We start from the raw sequence: 16,881 nt of genomic DNA, 5'->3' as shown, positions 1-16,881 counted from the left end.
TTTTACAGATGAGAAAACTGAGGCACAGAGAGTAAATTGCCCAGGATCACACAGTTAGTAATTCATGGAGGCAGAATTCAAGTAAAGGCAGCCTGGCTCTAAAACACATGCTTTTAAGCACCATGCTATACTGCTTCTATACTTTTTCTTAATATATTCTCTTACTGATGGAAATCTACTCTGTTGTCAGTTTTTCATATCCCAAACAATGCTGTAGTTATTTAGGACTGGCAATTTTTCTCTCTTTTCTGACACTAATATATAAGATATAAATAACTAAGAAACCACAACACTGAAACTAATTCATTCAAATTATCAAAGTTTTACCCTTCATAAGTCACTCCTGAGATAATTTGGGAAAGTAGCACTGAAAAATCTTATTACTTATTGCTTTGTTGTTGTTCACGAAGGGGAGAAGATAACCTATCAGTGACTTTTTATAAACTAAAACACAAAATTTTCCTAGTTGCATTTAATGGTGAAGAGACTACATACACACAAGAAATTTTAATAATTATACAGTCAAAAAGTTTTGACTTTGGTCTTTGTTAATATGCATATCTGAATTAACAGATTTCATATAGGATTGTAAATGCACATACGTATAGGATCAGATATGGAAAAAAAGAGGGGCAAAACAGACTATATGGGAATCAAGAATCAATTGGAAAGCATGTGTTCCTTAAACTCCAGGATCTGTGGCCATTCTGGAAGGCAGCCCCAGTATTATCTATTTCTTAGGAGAAGCTGGATATCTGGACTTATAATTGTTGGCTCAAATTTTTAAAACACTGTGTAGGTCAAACAAAATATATATTACCTGTGGGCCAAATTCAGCCCATGATTTAGCAGTCAGTAAACTCAAATTTCAAAGGGCAGCAGAATTTCCCGTTATGTTCCATAACACAGTGGCGTGCTTGACTCAAGTACAGCAGTGCAAAGATATCCAGTCCTCAGCACCCGCACCCCAGCTGAGGGCCAGAATAGCACTGGGACAGTCATCAAAGAGTCTCTTCAGTTGATTCCAGCATGCCATACAAACATTAACATTTTTTTTCTTCCTTTAGGATTACAAATATTTATTTCTTTATCTTATTTCATAACTGTGGAAACTAACCTTGAGAGATTCTTTTTTTGTAAGCTTGCTTGAAGCTGAACTATCCTTCTCCGAGCCATTATAAAGTTTAGATTCAGACTGAAATCACATGGAAATGAAGAAAAGAGAAATAATTAAAACCGTCACTTATTCTACACACACATACGGCACATAAAAACTAATGTTAAAACTATGTTTGTGACATTCTTCCCATTCATTGCTGTGATTTAGGCAAAGGTCAATTTTCAAATACCAATTTTCCCTTTACAGTATTTGGGTTTGAAAACTAATCCACATTAAAGCCACAAAAAGACAAAAAAAAAACACTTATCAATAAATTAATTTACAATGTGAGGTTAAATAAGATCATTTGTAAATCTTTGCATTCTATTTTTCAGGGTATTTCTGAAAAATACAATTATTTACTTATTCTTAGAACAAATGTATCCAAAGCAGTGTAATTTTTTAAGTTGAAATATTCTAAAAAACAAAAAACTTCTAGCAAGTTGCTGTACACATTGCCCTATTGCTACTCCTTCTCCAAAGGGAATAAATACAAACATCTTCAGAAACTAGTACTGAAACACCCTAAGTTGTACAGTGTTTAAAAATCAATATTCCTAGCACCTACTTCTTCCTAACTATCCAGTGCCCGTAAATTATTATTAATGTCTTAAACTTGTTTCCAGACTTTGTTTATACTTGATATTTCAATTTGATCCTCATAGCAACCTTGAAAAATAGGCATAACAAGTGGTTTTATCTCCATTTTACAAGTCATGAAAGGGAGGCTCAGGGATGTTGGTTTTCTAAACAATCCATCAACAGCAGGGATCAGAACCTGGGTCTCCTAATCCAGGACTCTTTCAAGGAGACTACTTTCTTCCACCAGAGTAGAAGAATATAGAACTATAAGCTGTTTCTATAATTCCTGGAACAATTAAATTAAACATATTCCTCCACTGTTCTATGATTTTCATTTTTACCTGTTGTTAGACATGGGAGAAGGTACTTAAAGTTTGTAGCATTACTCCCAGTGCCAGGAAAGTATATGGGGCTTGATCCAAATGGTAGCTTTCAAGTGTTTAATGGCCAGATCTACATAATATCACTAGATGTGATCAAGGATGAAAAACTTTGGGTACAAACTCCCTCACTCAATTTTAAGATCCATGAGGACAGGGACCATGTTTATTCATCAATTGTAGCCAGCTATCACCTAGGGAAAAGGAAGGGCTCAATAAGTACCTTTAGAATTAATAAAATGAAAATGAAACTAGCATTTGCAGCTCACCTCTCCTAAAAATGCCTCCGCTACTTAGTACAAAATACGAATTATTATGTTGATGGTAATAACTGGCTGAACTGGAAGGGAACTGCAAACTACACTCAATGTAGAAGGTGGGGATTAACCTAATTAAATTTTTGTTGAAGTTACTCCTTTGAGAACTGGACTTGAAACATCATATTGCTTACTCCCATGATGACAGGATATGTTGTGATACTAAAACCATTCCACAAAAGTCCTCAAGCCAAACAGGTCTCTGTCCTTTCCTTGCTGTTGGAAACTCAAAGGTGACATGGCTACTGTCAGAGGAATATAATGGTTTCTATTTCCCACAGCTTAATAGGAAAATGTGTATTATAATGTACTTTTTAGATACTATTAAGTTAAGAATGCTAATAATATTAGCTTAAAAGCTAATGAAAATGGGACTTCCCTGGTGGCGCAGTGGTTGAGAGTCCACCTGCCGATGCAGGGGACAAGGTTCGTGCCCTGGTCCGGAAAGATCCCACATGCCGCGGAGCAGCTGGACCCGTGAGCCATGGCCGAGCCTGTGCATCCGGAGCCTGTGCTCCGCAACGGGAGAGGCCACAACAGTGAGAGGCCCACGTACCGCCAAAAAAAAGTTAATGAAAATGAATGACTGTTTAACTCTTTACCAAGTACTATGTAAATACTTTATATGTTCTGCTTCATTTAATCCTCAAAGCAACCTTATGAGAGAGTTGTAGTTCCTCCTTTTGCTACTAAAGCAACTAAGACTAACAGATTAAATAACTTCCCAAAGTCAGTCATAAGTAGACGATCTGGGATTTGTACTCTGGTGTGCCTAATTCTCAGTCTCATGCTCTTAGCCATCTCATCACATTTATTTCTCACCTTTTAAAACTGTTCATATAGAATCTTAGACTCAAATTTAAGACTTATCTTTATGAACAACAGGAAATCTATTTCCCTAGACATGACAAGATCTGGCTTGGAGATTCCTAAACGATTCCAGTATATAAGGGACCAGCAGACCAGATGGCTGTCACATGAGCTTGGTAAACTACAGCACACATACTTCAAGGAATCCTTGCCATACTGTGCAGCTAGTTCTGAAAAAAAGAAAAAAAAAGGATCCAGTGACCAAGTTCTATAGTCTTTTTCATGAAATACTACCAAAGTTTTCTGAATCAACAAGTTACCTTTTAAATACCAAGAATCATAAACTGGTTTTTTGTTGGAAATATTTTACTAAACTAAGTTTCCTCCTTTTATAAACTTACTGACCACTATTTTAATGGTGATACCTTATGGGCTGTGCAACTATGGAAAGTTATTCAATCTCTTCCAGTCTTAATTGATCATTTATAAAATAAGGATATTCCTATCAAGTCATAAGGTCGCTTTGAGGGGTAAATGAGGTAGTGTGCATGATGTATTTAACACAGTACTTGGTATACTGTGTTTCAGGTTTGTGACTATCCTCTAGATTGCAAGTGTTGACAAAAATATGACCTTTAGGTAAATGGAACACTAACATATGAGAATACTTTTGACTTGCTTTGAAAACTATAAAATACTGCAGATATAAGGAATAGTAACAATAATGATAAGTTACTATGACTCTATCAGATATTTTGATTTGGAAAAAAAATTTTTTTTTAATGTCCAAGGAAATATATTTTTTACAGCAAGAGGTAGATGATTTAGCAAACCTACAGGTAAGCAGACTGATGGCTGGAGAATCAAGTCAAGATCTCGGCTCAGAAACCCCTTATCCTTGTAACAGCATTCCTTTTATCCCACTAGAAATACTATTCATGCTGGCAATTCCTTGCATTGAGATGGACAATTAAAACTATATTTAAAAATGCTAAAAGGAAGATGGGATGATCTGATTAACTGATTTCTCCAATTCACTCATTTACAGGATGCATGAGAAACAGGAACTGCCTTTATTTTTAGAGTGGCGGGGGTTGGGGGGAAAGAAGGATACTGCAAGTTCAGTGACCACCGTGACAGTACTGATACTTGCTGCATCAAATTCATAAAAGTACAAGGTTAACATTATTAATGGTTTCAGTTATGCAGATCGATCATAGAAGGAATAACAAGATTTTGCTTCCCAAAGTGACTGAGGTAAGAACAAAATCTTCAGAATTCCATGAGAATAAGGTTTGATGATAAATGTATAAATTTTAGGATTGTTCTGAAAAACAACAGAGTGGAATATATGCTAAAATTTATAAGGACAAACTAGTGACTATGTATCTCTTAAGCTAACAGAATAAACCAAGGTTAAACCTAAGGTAAGATAGAATCAATAAGATTCAGCTCTTGGAAAATAACACAATGAGTACAATTCTACTTACACCAAATAGTTACCATGTCAAGAAGCCTATTCATTCACTGTAGTTCTTTATTCAAAGTAAGAAAAACGAATTCTCAAACACCTATTATTAATCAAGTACTTCATGAGGCACTTAACAGCATCACAACCTGAGAGTTAGATCTTACCTCTTTTGTACAGATAAGAAAACTGAAGCCACTTTGAATTCTAGCTCTACCATTTTGACCCTTGAGAGTTATTTAACTTCTCTAAGCTTCGGTTTGTTCACTAATAAAATGGGGCCAATAATACCTGTCTTCTAGTATCCTTAAGAGAGTTAAAAAGACACTTAGCAAGCTCTTAGTACAAAATAGCTATTAATGTCATTATAATTAGCATCTAAGAAGTCACAGGTATTATATGACGGTCAAGATTCAAGCTCACTTTTTTGACTCTAAAGCAGTGGATGATTGCTGTGCAGTAGAACTTTCTGAATAACAGAAATATTCTACATCTGAGTAGTCCAATATGGTAGCCACTAGCTATAAGTGGCTAGTGAGCTATTGAGATGTGGCTAGTGTAAATGAGGAACCAAATTTCTAATTTTATTTAATTTTAATTTAAGGTTCATACACAACTAGGTGCTATTGTACTCAAGGTGCAGCCTGTGTTTCCTTTTATTTGTTAATGCACACTGCTTCATTAAGGTATGTAAACTTGCTTTTCAGGCTCCCTGCCCCCCCCCACCCCTCCTGCCCTCCCTCACCCTCCCATTTAGAGACTACATGTAGATGGCTGTGGTAGGTAGATCTGGAGTTTAGGGTTCTGAGTAGGAATACCACTGTTCCATACATTCACCAATTCTGGTATTAACTGCTTGAAAATAGGTTTTTTAAATTCCATAAATTTCATTGTATTTCTAACCATGGCAGAACCAAGATAAATCATCTCCTCATTAATTATGCATCTCATATGAAACGATAAAGGTATTTCTCATGCATACATTATATACATACAAAGTTCTACTAAATTTTCACCTTATGTACTTATATACATGTAACTACAGGATGGACCTTTATGTAATGAATACTTGAAAAGTTAAGTGTCAATAAAATCTGTGTAAAGCATATCACGGAATATGATAAAAAAATATATCATGGAATCCTCTCAACCACTCACAAGAACAGGAACAAAATATGTAGGGTTTTACAAGCCAAGCCTACTGCTGAGAATAGCAGAGAATTTACTAGCTTAAGAAATAGATTTTCGGACTTCCCTGGTGGCACAGTGGTTAAGAATCTGCCTGCCAGTACACGGGACACGGGTTTGAGTCCTGGTCTGGGAAGATCCCACATGCTGCAGAGCAACAAAGCCCGTGTGCCACAACTACTGAGCCTGCACTCTAGAGCCCACGAGCCACAACTACTGAGCCCATGAGCCACAACTACTGAAGCCCGCATGCCTAGAGCCTGTGCTCTGCAACGAGAAGCCACCGCAAGGAGAAGCCCACGCACCGCAACAAAGAGCAGCCCCCGCTCACCGCAACTAGAGAAAGCCTGCGCGCAGCAACAAAGACCCAATGCAGCCATAAATAAATTAATTAATTAACTAATTAATTAAAAAAAAGAAATAGATTTTCTTACAGTCATTGAAGTTTGATTCCACAAACATAAAAGCTTCTCCTGCTACTAAACCTGACCAGAAATAACAGTCAAAAGTCAAATCCATTGACGAATTATAGAAAATCTAGTGAATTACAAACCCATAGGAAAGTCAATGCATCATACAATGCTTTTCAAATTTGAATAGTACTCTTAAAGAAAAAATTCTCAACAGACATAAGAATATGTACAAGTATCTCATTTGAAAATTACTAATTTAGGGAACTATGTCTTATTCTAAGAAAGTGCCTTTCAATTGCACACTATTATAGCAAGAGATGTTCGGCCTTTAACTGGTAAAATGTACATGTTTTCATTGTCATTTGAATGAACCCAAAACACTTACAAATTAAAAAACAAAACAAAACAAAAAACCCAATGAACCCTGACTATCTCTATTTCTCTACATGGAACCCTCAGACTTCAGTCTGAGATATACTGCTATAGCAGACATACCAGAACAATATCACTCAGGAGAGAACCCTGGTTACCAATAGGCTATATTTCCAAGTAACCAACAGAATCTAAATCAGCCCCAGGGAACTTTCCTTTTTTCATATATACTACATGGTTTAGATATACCAACATAAAAACATCCCATAAAAATCTGATAGGATTTCAGTGTTAGTTCACTCGTCTTAAACATTAGAAAAATGTTGTGGTCTTAAATATTAGAAAAATGTTGTGATCATATATTTGAGGACAACAATATGCTTACCTTGCTCTTTGACATAGAAAGGGAAGATTCATCTTTGTTTTGAGAAATGTCTTCCTTTCCTCTTTCAAACCCTTTAAAAACATAGTCATTATTTCAGTATTCCACATTTGAACACATATAGGCATTAAAAAGCAAATGCACATAAGTTATTCAATTTCAAATATACACTATACAATATTTGATATACATCAGTGCAAGAAGCCTAGACTCAAAATACAGTTTTAAACTATTATAGTTTAAAGACTACTAAGGGATCATGTCTAGTATAGTAATTCTTTAGAATAAATCAAGGCTTACAGAGGCACTGGTGTCTTTCCCTGAACCCATCAACATAAGCTAAATATCTCTTTTCTCTGCTCATTCACTTGGCATGAATTCAGGACTCATGGAACTTTTATTTCAGTTAGCTGTTTTCTAACAAAGAACCAACCCAATATACTTTTCACACCTCTTGCCAAACTGGAAAACAACTCCAGAATGGGTGATAAAAGAATACTAGGGAAATAAATCTGAATTGAGGGACAGACTTTAAAAAAAATCTAATAATGTGTTTATTGTGAGAATTAAATGAGCATGCATAGAAAGCAATTAGCATAGTATTTGCAGACAGTATGTATTCAATTAACATTGACCCTTAATATTATCATTGTCACTGACTATTGTTATATAAATTCTAAAAGGATAAATCTAAAACATGAGTGCATTGGGATATATGCACAAATCTTTCCTATCATGTAACACATTAATATAGCACTATCAAAAGCAATTAACAAGTTAATGTTGTAAGGGTACAATTAGAGAAACGTTAATGCTGAGATTTGTGTGGCAGGCATAAGAGGGGCGGTACTCATTTTAATGAAGTTCTTTCTACTTTTGAGGACAAGTAATATTAACTCTTCCCTACAACTATTTGTTCTGAGTCCAATAAAAGCCTATATAAAAATATAATCATTCATAAAACAGCGTTTGAAAAGTTATCAGTAGTATCAGTGCCTGAAGCATTTAAAAATCATTTCTAGCATATCAATGAGACCATTTATTCTGTATTTGATTTATATTAGCTAAAACAAATCCATTCCATTTTCTTAATTCAGAGATTTTGCTAATTTTTTTTTTTTTTTTTTTTTGTAATATGAAGAAGGAATCTTTTTATTTTCTTTTCCATCTCTGGTAAGCAGAAAGATCAGGCAATCCTAAAACCAAGGAGGGAAAAAAAGAAACCTGTTTCATAAATCTAACATGGAATTTTAAAGGAAAACTTACCGAGATTTGAAACTTTAGTGTAAAGCAAACCAAAGTTACATAATTCAGTTTAAAAATTCTAAAATATTTATTCAGAGTAATAAACATTTTGTAATAAGTAATTCTTAATTCTAATGCATTAACACAAATTATTTCAAAGATCTTGTAAATACATGTACAAGAGAACAAAGATTTTCTAAAAGTATATATTATGAATGGAAAAAAGATGATGTTTTTCTTTATTCTCATAAGAACTGAATTTTACTTTAATTTCTCTAGTTTGGTTTTGGTTTCAGCTCCATCTAGGTCAATCCATTTATTAGACTAAGAAAAATGCCCACTTCACTGTGTCTACATTCACATATTATTTTAAAAACAGAACAGTAAATTAAAACAAAGTGGAAGTTACAAATCTGAATAGACTTTTTTTGAACATGCAAATATGTCCTGCAGAAAGTTTCAAATGTTGGAAAAGGACACATACGAAAGCAAGATGAAACTAAACAAAAAAACAAAAAAAAGGGCACTCATAAACATAGGTTGTATATTATGTCAGACCAATAAATGAATCCCATTTTAAAAGATTTTCTATACCTCAAACTGGCAAATCAAATCATTATTTTAAAAGCTGGCCCTGATGACTTCCAAGTTATTTAAAATTACAGCGGATAAAGCAAAAGGCTAAGTCTGGTCCAATACTTTTGAGTTTCAGCTAAGTGCAAATAAGCAGATGAGTAGCTTAAAGTGCAATGACCACATAAAAGTGTTCAAAAGCCTTAAACAGAAAATACTGCCATACTGTACACTAAGTTTTCAAGGCTAATTCCAAGGTAGGCAAAGCAAAAAGCAACACATGAAGGACTCTTTCTTTAGACTGGATAAAGGTGGCTTCCTAAAAACATGAAAAATAATCGTTATCTTAAAATGTCAGCAAAAGTATTATATTTGTTAGAAGCCAAAAAGGGCTCAGCCAAAATACTTCTTAGACTTTTATTTGTTTTCCATATATAGAGATTTAAAATTACTTAAAAATTACTCCTTTATTTCTTAAAAATGTGATATCATAGATAAAATCCTGACGCCTACAATACATTATTGACCATTTTCAATAATGCAGAACAGTTTCAGATCATGACTTTTTACCAAGTTTGCTTATTAGCGATATTAGGTAGTAAATTCTCTTCCCACTATCTTCCTCACTGCTACCATGAAATAGAAACCTACATTCCCCACCCAAATGGCTAAGATCAAAAGGACTAAGACCATGCAAATACAGGTTAGGTTAGAATACAGAACAACCGGAACACTATTCACTACTGGTGGGACTACAAATAGCATAGTCACTTTGGAAAACTATTTGACAGTATCTCCTAAAGCTGAAAGTACTCATATTCTAAGACAGAACACTTCTGATCCTAGTTATACCCAACAGAGATGAGTGTGTTCATGTTCATTAAAAGACAGGTACAAAAATGTTCACAGCAGTTTTATCCATAATAGCAAAATCTGGAGCCAACTCAAATGACTATTAATACTAGAATAAATGAATATATTATATTCACACAATGGAATGAAACACAGCAATGAAAAAGAACCAATTACCAATACACAAAACAACAAACAGAATAATGAGTAGAAAAAGCCACCTCTCCCCATCAAAAAAAAAAAGCACATAGGGCTTCCCTGGTGGCGCAGTGGTTGAGAGTCCGCCTGCCGATGCAGGGGACACGGGTTCATGCCCCAGTCCGGGAAGATCCCACATGCCGTGGAGCAGCTGGGCCCGTGAGCCATGGCCGCTGAGCCTGCACGTCCGGAGCCTGTGCTCCGCAACGGGAGAGGCCACAACAGTGAGAGGCCCACGTACCGCAAAAAAACAAAAAAAACAAAACAAAAACCAAAAAAACAACAACAAAAAGCACATATCATATACCATATGATTCTATTTATATAAAGATCAGGAACTAGCAAACCTAATCTATGGTGCTAGAGGTTGGAACAGTGATTTATCTTTTTTGTAGGAGGAACTGACTGGGGGGGGCATGAGAGGGTCTTCTGGGCAAGTGGGAAATGGTTACACATATCGATATATAACTAAAAATTCAAAAAGTTGTGTACTTAACTATGTGTAAGTTATGCCTCAATAAAAAAATTTTTTTAATTCAGATATCCTTCCCTATTCTTCTAGTTTATTAGACCTCTCCTGCTATGACATCCTTTCTTACTTAGTCTATATCCCATTAACATATCCTGCTCTGGGCTAATTCTGATTCATTCATCAACAATGATGATTATTATGGGGATAATTAACATAATAATATTTATGAAAACAACAATAAAGCAACCAATATCCACTTGTAGGAACACTTGTGATTTTAAGACACTAGGCTAGATGGTTTACTACTTCTAATCTTTAAAACAATGCACCCCGCTAACTATTAGGAATATTCTATATAATTGAAAAAATTGAGGCTCACAGGAATTAAGTAACTTGACAAATGTCAATAAGTGACAGTATCAGAGCTAATTCAAACCTAGGTCTAACTTTAAAATTCATGCTGTTTCTAGAATGCCAGGGTGTGTCTCAAGATCCAAGGCCAACGTCTTCTGGGAGCCTTGCTTAGATTGTGTAGGCATAGAGTTCAGCTGTCTCCTCTGAGACACAGCACTTGGTACATTTGTACTACCATATTTATCACAATGTATTTCAATTATTTGTTTTCATGTTCATGTCACATACTTGACTGTGAGTTCCTTAAAAGAAGGGTTTAATTCTTATTCATCCTTTCAAATACAAAGTTTGATAAACTGATCCAAAAATTAATAAAAAATGGACTCTTTTACTTGTAGTGGCTTTTTAAAATAGGTGAAATATAGCACACCTTCAGAAAAATGCATAAAATGTAAAGGCATAATTTAATGTATACAGTGACTATCTGCATAAGCGCCACCCAAATCAAGAAATACAGAATTGTCAACATCCCATAAGAATTACTCACCACCCGCCCCATGCCATTCTTGATCACAATCTATTCTTCTTTCCCTCAAAGGTAACTACCTTGACTTTTGCGATTATTATTTACCAGCATGTCACAGCAGGTATTTCATTCATTGTCATTGCTGATTAGAATCCTACTGCATGACTATATCACTATTTATCCATCCATTGTTTGGGCTGTTTCTAGCTTGTCCCTCTTACAAACACTGGTGATATGAATATTCTTGGAAATGTATCTTAGTAGACATATATATCCATGAATATCTCTAGGGTTTAAACCTAGAAGCAGAACTCCTAGGTCAGAGTATATGTGGGTCTTCAACTTTAAGAATACCATATTGTTTACCAATTTGCTTATTTTTCCATTAGCACTGTGTGTGAGTTCTCCTTTCTCCATATCCATGGTAACACATCAATATTGACAGATTTTTAATATCTTTGCCAATCTGTTGGGTGTGTGTATCAATAGTAAATCAATGAGATTTTAGTTTGTGTGTCCCTGATTACTAATGATATTGAGCACTATCTCATGTTAATTACCATTTTAATTTTCTCTTTGTGAAGAGCCCAGATCTTTTGCACATTAAAAAAAAAACTCATTGTCTATCTACATTAAAAAAAAACCTCATTGTCTATCTTTTTCTTAATTTATACAGGAATTCTTAATGTTTTCCAATTATTGGTTCTTTGCCAGTTATATTTATTACAAATATCTCCCCATTCTACGGCTTCTCTTTTAATTCTCTGCACAGTCTCTTTGATGAACAGCTCTTGATCTTAATGTTGTCAAATTTAGCAATCTCATTCTTTTAACAGTTAGTGCTTTTTGGTCTTAAGAAAGTCTCCCCTAAATCTGTGGTCATGAAGATATTTTCCAATAATGTAGTAGTAAACAGAGTTTACTTTCTCTTACTAATTCAGTGGACTATGATTCCTGAATAAATTAGCACTCTGCCCCTAATTCTAATTTGTTAACAGAATACAAGTGTTATCAGCATTGATAAGGTATAACCTTTTTATATACTTCAGTAAAATTTGGTTCATTAATGTTTAGATATAATACAGAAAGATTTATGCTGCTTTAATCTTGTTAAAATGAGATTATATACACATATCTACAAATGCAGATTGAATAAGTATTTACAAAATATAGAATTGCTACATAAACTATACTGAATACAGCCAAGAATCAAGAAATTGTATAAGAAAAAAATCTCCAAGAAGTCAAAACATACTAAACAGATCTATCTATGTACTAAAGCTTACAGAGTATCTATAAACATCTTTGTTCAGAGTTTATTTATTCCAATTTCTAGGTACATGGACAAAGGGTACCGTTTCTATTTTATAACTCATCATAAAGAAGAAGGCCATACCAATATATTCCTTAAGGTAGAAGTAACAAAAAAAAAAGGAGGGGGCTTCCCTGGTGGCGCAGTGGTTGAGAGTCCGCCTGCCGATGCAGGGGATACGGGTTCGTGCCCCGGTCTGGGAAGATCCCACATGCCGCGGAGAGGCTGGGCCCGTGAGCCATGGCCGCTGGGCCTGTGCGTCCGGAGCCTGTGCTCCGCAATGGGGGAGGCCACAACAGTGAGAGGCCCGCGTATAGCAAACAAAACAAAAAAAAAAAAAAAAAAAAGGAGGGGGGTAGATTTTCCTAAGGAAAACTAAAATGATAAAAGGGTTGTGGTCAAAGTGGTAAAACAAAGTTATCTTTAAATATCACTAATGTAGAACCTCTCTTTCTCTAATGATGTCAGATAAATCAATAAAATGTCCCAGAAAAAATTATATTTTTTACTTTTAACTTAAAAGAAATACATAAAAAGCCACTTCTTTGAAGTACCTAATTCTACTTCTTAGCTGATAAAATAAAACATGTTTTAAAAAGTTTTTTATCATGGCTGGTTGTAATAAAACTGTTGGTTGTATTAAGAGAAATATGGAAGCATCCCTATGAATATGATTTTCTCTATTTCAAGAATTAGAAAACAAAGCCAACTATTTACTTTTCCATTCAAACAAATCTATCTAGAATGACCTTCAATATTTTCTTTGAGAAGAGAAACCGACAATTCTGTCTTCAATTACCTAATGAAGTAAAAACCAAATGTCTAAACAGTGAAGTTTTCTATTGTTTAGTAAGGTAACCTGATTATTCTTTATATTAAGTAGACTCATAGCATGAAGGTCAGCAAACATGTGCTAGCAAGTCTGCTGGCTTAAAAAAAGAAAATCAAGAAGACAAAGACAAATACAGAAATGGAACCAAGTCACATTGTAAAAGCAAATAAGTACAGTATTTAACAACATTAAAAAATTTTCTGTGTGTTGTATTTTCAGAGCCACTTCTGAACATAGACAAATAGTAAAATTTACACCATTTTGAGAACATTAAGAAACAAGCATGATAGTAATCATGCTACACTAAGAAGACTAAATACGGACTATGAATGTTGTTTAAAGCTTATGCTACTTAGGCAACAGTTCAGGACTATGGTTTCCAATTCTTTTCAGAAACCCTGTTAGAAAAGAAAATGAAATCAGTGAATTTACAATAATTTACTTAACTGCCCAAGTAACACTTTCTACAAGTTGTTTCACTATCTCAAAAGAATGCATATACTGCCTGGCGGCATGAATATTCACAAAAAGCTAAGAATAAAGGTTAGTGTGAAAAATGAAAATATAATTTGAATTTCACAAAATGTGTGTCAGAAAAATATATAAACAATTAAAACAAGCACCATTTTCAGTCAATACTTCTTTACCATGAGTATTAAAAGAATATTTTTATTTTAAAAGAAAAAAACAACCTTAAAAGAGTAGATATGATTATGTAGCAGCTTAATATTTTGAAAACAAAACAGAGATTATTTATATTTTAAAATCTATAACTAAATATTTGCTACAATAAACCTTTTTCAAGCAATAAAAGATCAGCTTACATCTACAACTCATCGACCAGTTGTTTAATGTCTGAATCATAGCTGTCAATGCCTAATTTCATTTAATAAATACTACCATAAAAATAACATTTTTAAGCAAAAACTTATCATACATACCCAAACACATCTAACAACATAAAGTAAGGCATTTCAAAAATTATATTTAGGTAGAAAACTTCACGTTAGTCAGAACTTAAGCTATTAAGGTTTAAACTAAACATCAATTTTCACATAGCTACTATTTTGCTTGAAATAGTCTAACAAGTATCAATATTAAATATGTGGGTTTCATTTGCAATTGGTTTATCTATAGAATTTTATCTGAAGTCTAGAAAGGGCTTTATTTTTATCAAAGGGTTATAACATTTATTTCAATAATTAAAGCAAAAATTTATGCTATCAGCACTCAAGATTCATACTTCACTGAATCATTAGTTTTCAAGTTCAAGCTCAAAGAGACTGTAAAAGAAAATACGGAAAAGCCAAGCCATATAGCAGCAGTTACTAAAATCTAACCTTTCACTATAGAATTGTTTTGTTTAAACAAAAGCAGTTTTAAGATGTTAAAACATCTAGTTTATTTTAATAAAAAATCTATAAGAAATTAAGAAAAGAATGCAAGATTAAACAAACAAACCTGGCAACGAAGGAGAAAGTTCATTGTATCCTCCAAATGAAGCATTCCGGACCAGCTTTCGGCCATCAATTCGTGGAGGAAATAAAACAGGCGAAACCACAGTACAGGAAGAAAATCTGCGTTGCTGTGAGCTCTCTTCCTTCATGGTTTAGAAAGTCTATTTAATGTATATGCTCACCCAGAAGCCTAATTAGACGAGTATGGCAATGACAGGCTTTTCTCTCACATCCAAATATAGCAAAACCCACCAGCACAAACAAAGGACACACACATTTAACAGCAAAGGAGAAGGACCAGAGACTGTCAAATCAGCAATAAACAGATAGAGAAAGAGACTGACAGAAAAGGCACTAAGTCATGCTGCTGGGTTTTTTTTAAAAAATGAACTGATAAACAAGAAAGGCTATTCCACCGTTTCACCTTTTTATCAAACCAGTAATGCCCTGGGTTGAATTGCTGCTTTAGGAAAACAAAGCAAGATCAATACTTAGAGATTCAGGCTGAAGTAATAAGATCAGTTTCTCTTTTCCCAAAAAACGCAATCCTCTTCTCATATCCATTACGTTTTTATAGTATCTGCCACACTTCCCACCTCTTCCAATTCTTTCCTTTCCAATTTTTGCTTACTTTAAAAATGGATATACACATAACACTGTTTATCTTTCCTGAAGCTTCTAGATTTATATCTAATCTACTGCTTGCTTCAGCCATGATTAAGAATTCATAAGGAAAGATATTCTTTCACGTTCAGTTCTGATGGATTCCAGCGGCTAACGCAGAGAACAAACATTTAAGTTTTACCTCTAGTAGGGATATATGCATCATTAAGACAGTGTTAATGCAAACCAATCAACAGAAAAGATTAAAAGGATACCATTAATAATGCTGCATGCCCCAATATATGTTTCTTTGAAACAGCTGCTGTAGTTCCTCTTCATTACATTTAAACTTTTCAAAATATATAATCTACCAACAAGTATTTTCCACTTAAAACTCTCTTATTAAAAAAGTGTAACTTTATTATCACAGTAACAAATGGAAATATCTTTCTTTTCTAGGTTAAAACTAAGTGACTGGTATGATCCCACATCATTAAATCTAACAGGAAAGACCCATAGCCAAAATGATACGCTATGTCGTCTCTTTATTCCTAATCTTTAAAACTCCAGAGAATTCTTTCCTACTTACATTAAAATCCATTTGCCTCACTCTACACCTTAACTAAAATTAAAAACTCTAAGTCAATTACTTTCTCTATATACTCTAGACTGCTTTTTCTGATCACAGTTCTTTCAACCCAGAAATACACCTCCTTAGCTAGACAACAACAATTCAATTACAACTGATTTAGTGGTTCATTTTATAGACCTTAGTATAAGATCTGTTTCCTTCCTTACTATGCATACACTTCAAGGCTGGTTCTCCACTCATATACAACAGCATCCCATATAATCTCAGATTGTTTCTCTTCACAAGAAAGGACACTTAAAAATAAACAAACTCAATATATACATAACATATTATTTCTTTGACGAAGGTATTTCAAAATCAATTAGTAGTAAAAACAGTTTATGGTTGATACCTACAACTATAACAGGTTTTGTGTGTTTGTTTTTGGGTTGTTTTTTTCTCTTTTCTCCATGCCATGAAACATAGATTACCATTTAATATAGGCAAAAGAGAAATAATTATAATTAATTCATGCAATGGTACTTGGCTCTCAAGACATGAAGAATATAACATCACAAAAGGCATTTATAGTATAATGGTTAAACAGGATTTGAAATTAACACTGCCTGGGTTCAAATCCTAGCTCTATCCCAGCTGGATGCATTTGAGCAATTGACTTAATTTCTCTGGGTCTCTGTTTCCTCATCTATAAAATGCTAATAATATTCCCTATATTACAGGATTGTTATAAGGATCAAATTGGAAAATATATATGTAAAATCAAGAAAGGTTCCAGGTTAAAAAAGATACTGACC

General features: G+C 34.1%; 1 protein-coding gene across 4 annotated transcripts in view; it reads right to left on the bottom strand.

Annotated features, from left to right (window-relative positions):
* The window catches only part of OSBPL8 (oxysterol binding protein like 8), a 159,406-nt gene that overhangs the window by 52,345 nt on the left and 90,180 nt on the right, over positions 1-16,881 (bottom strand). For all 4 annotated transcript variants that reach the window (XM_060112295.1, XM_060112296.1, XM_060112298.1 and 1 more), the window contains 2 exons: positions 7,075-7,145; positions 1,118-1,195 (listed from right to left, as the gene is read on the bottom strand). In XM_060112295.1, the coding sequence (XP_059968278.1) occupies positions 1,118-1,195; positions 7,075-7,145 (149 nt within the window). The remainder of the gene's footprint in view (positions 1-1,117; positions 1,196-7,074; positions 7,146-16,881) is intronic.

The sequence above is a fragment of the Mesoplodon densirostris genome, chromosome 11 (genome assembly GCF_025265405.1).
Source record: "Mesoplodon densirostris isolate mMesDen1 chromosome 11, mMesDen1 primary haplotype, whole genome shotgun sequence".
Classification (NCBI taxonomy): Eukaryota; Metazoa; Chordata; class Mammalia; order Artiodactyla; family Ziphiidae; genus Mesoplodon; species Mesoplodon densirostris.
This window is presented reverse-complemented; position numbering and strand designations above follow the sequence as displayed.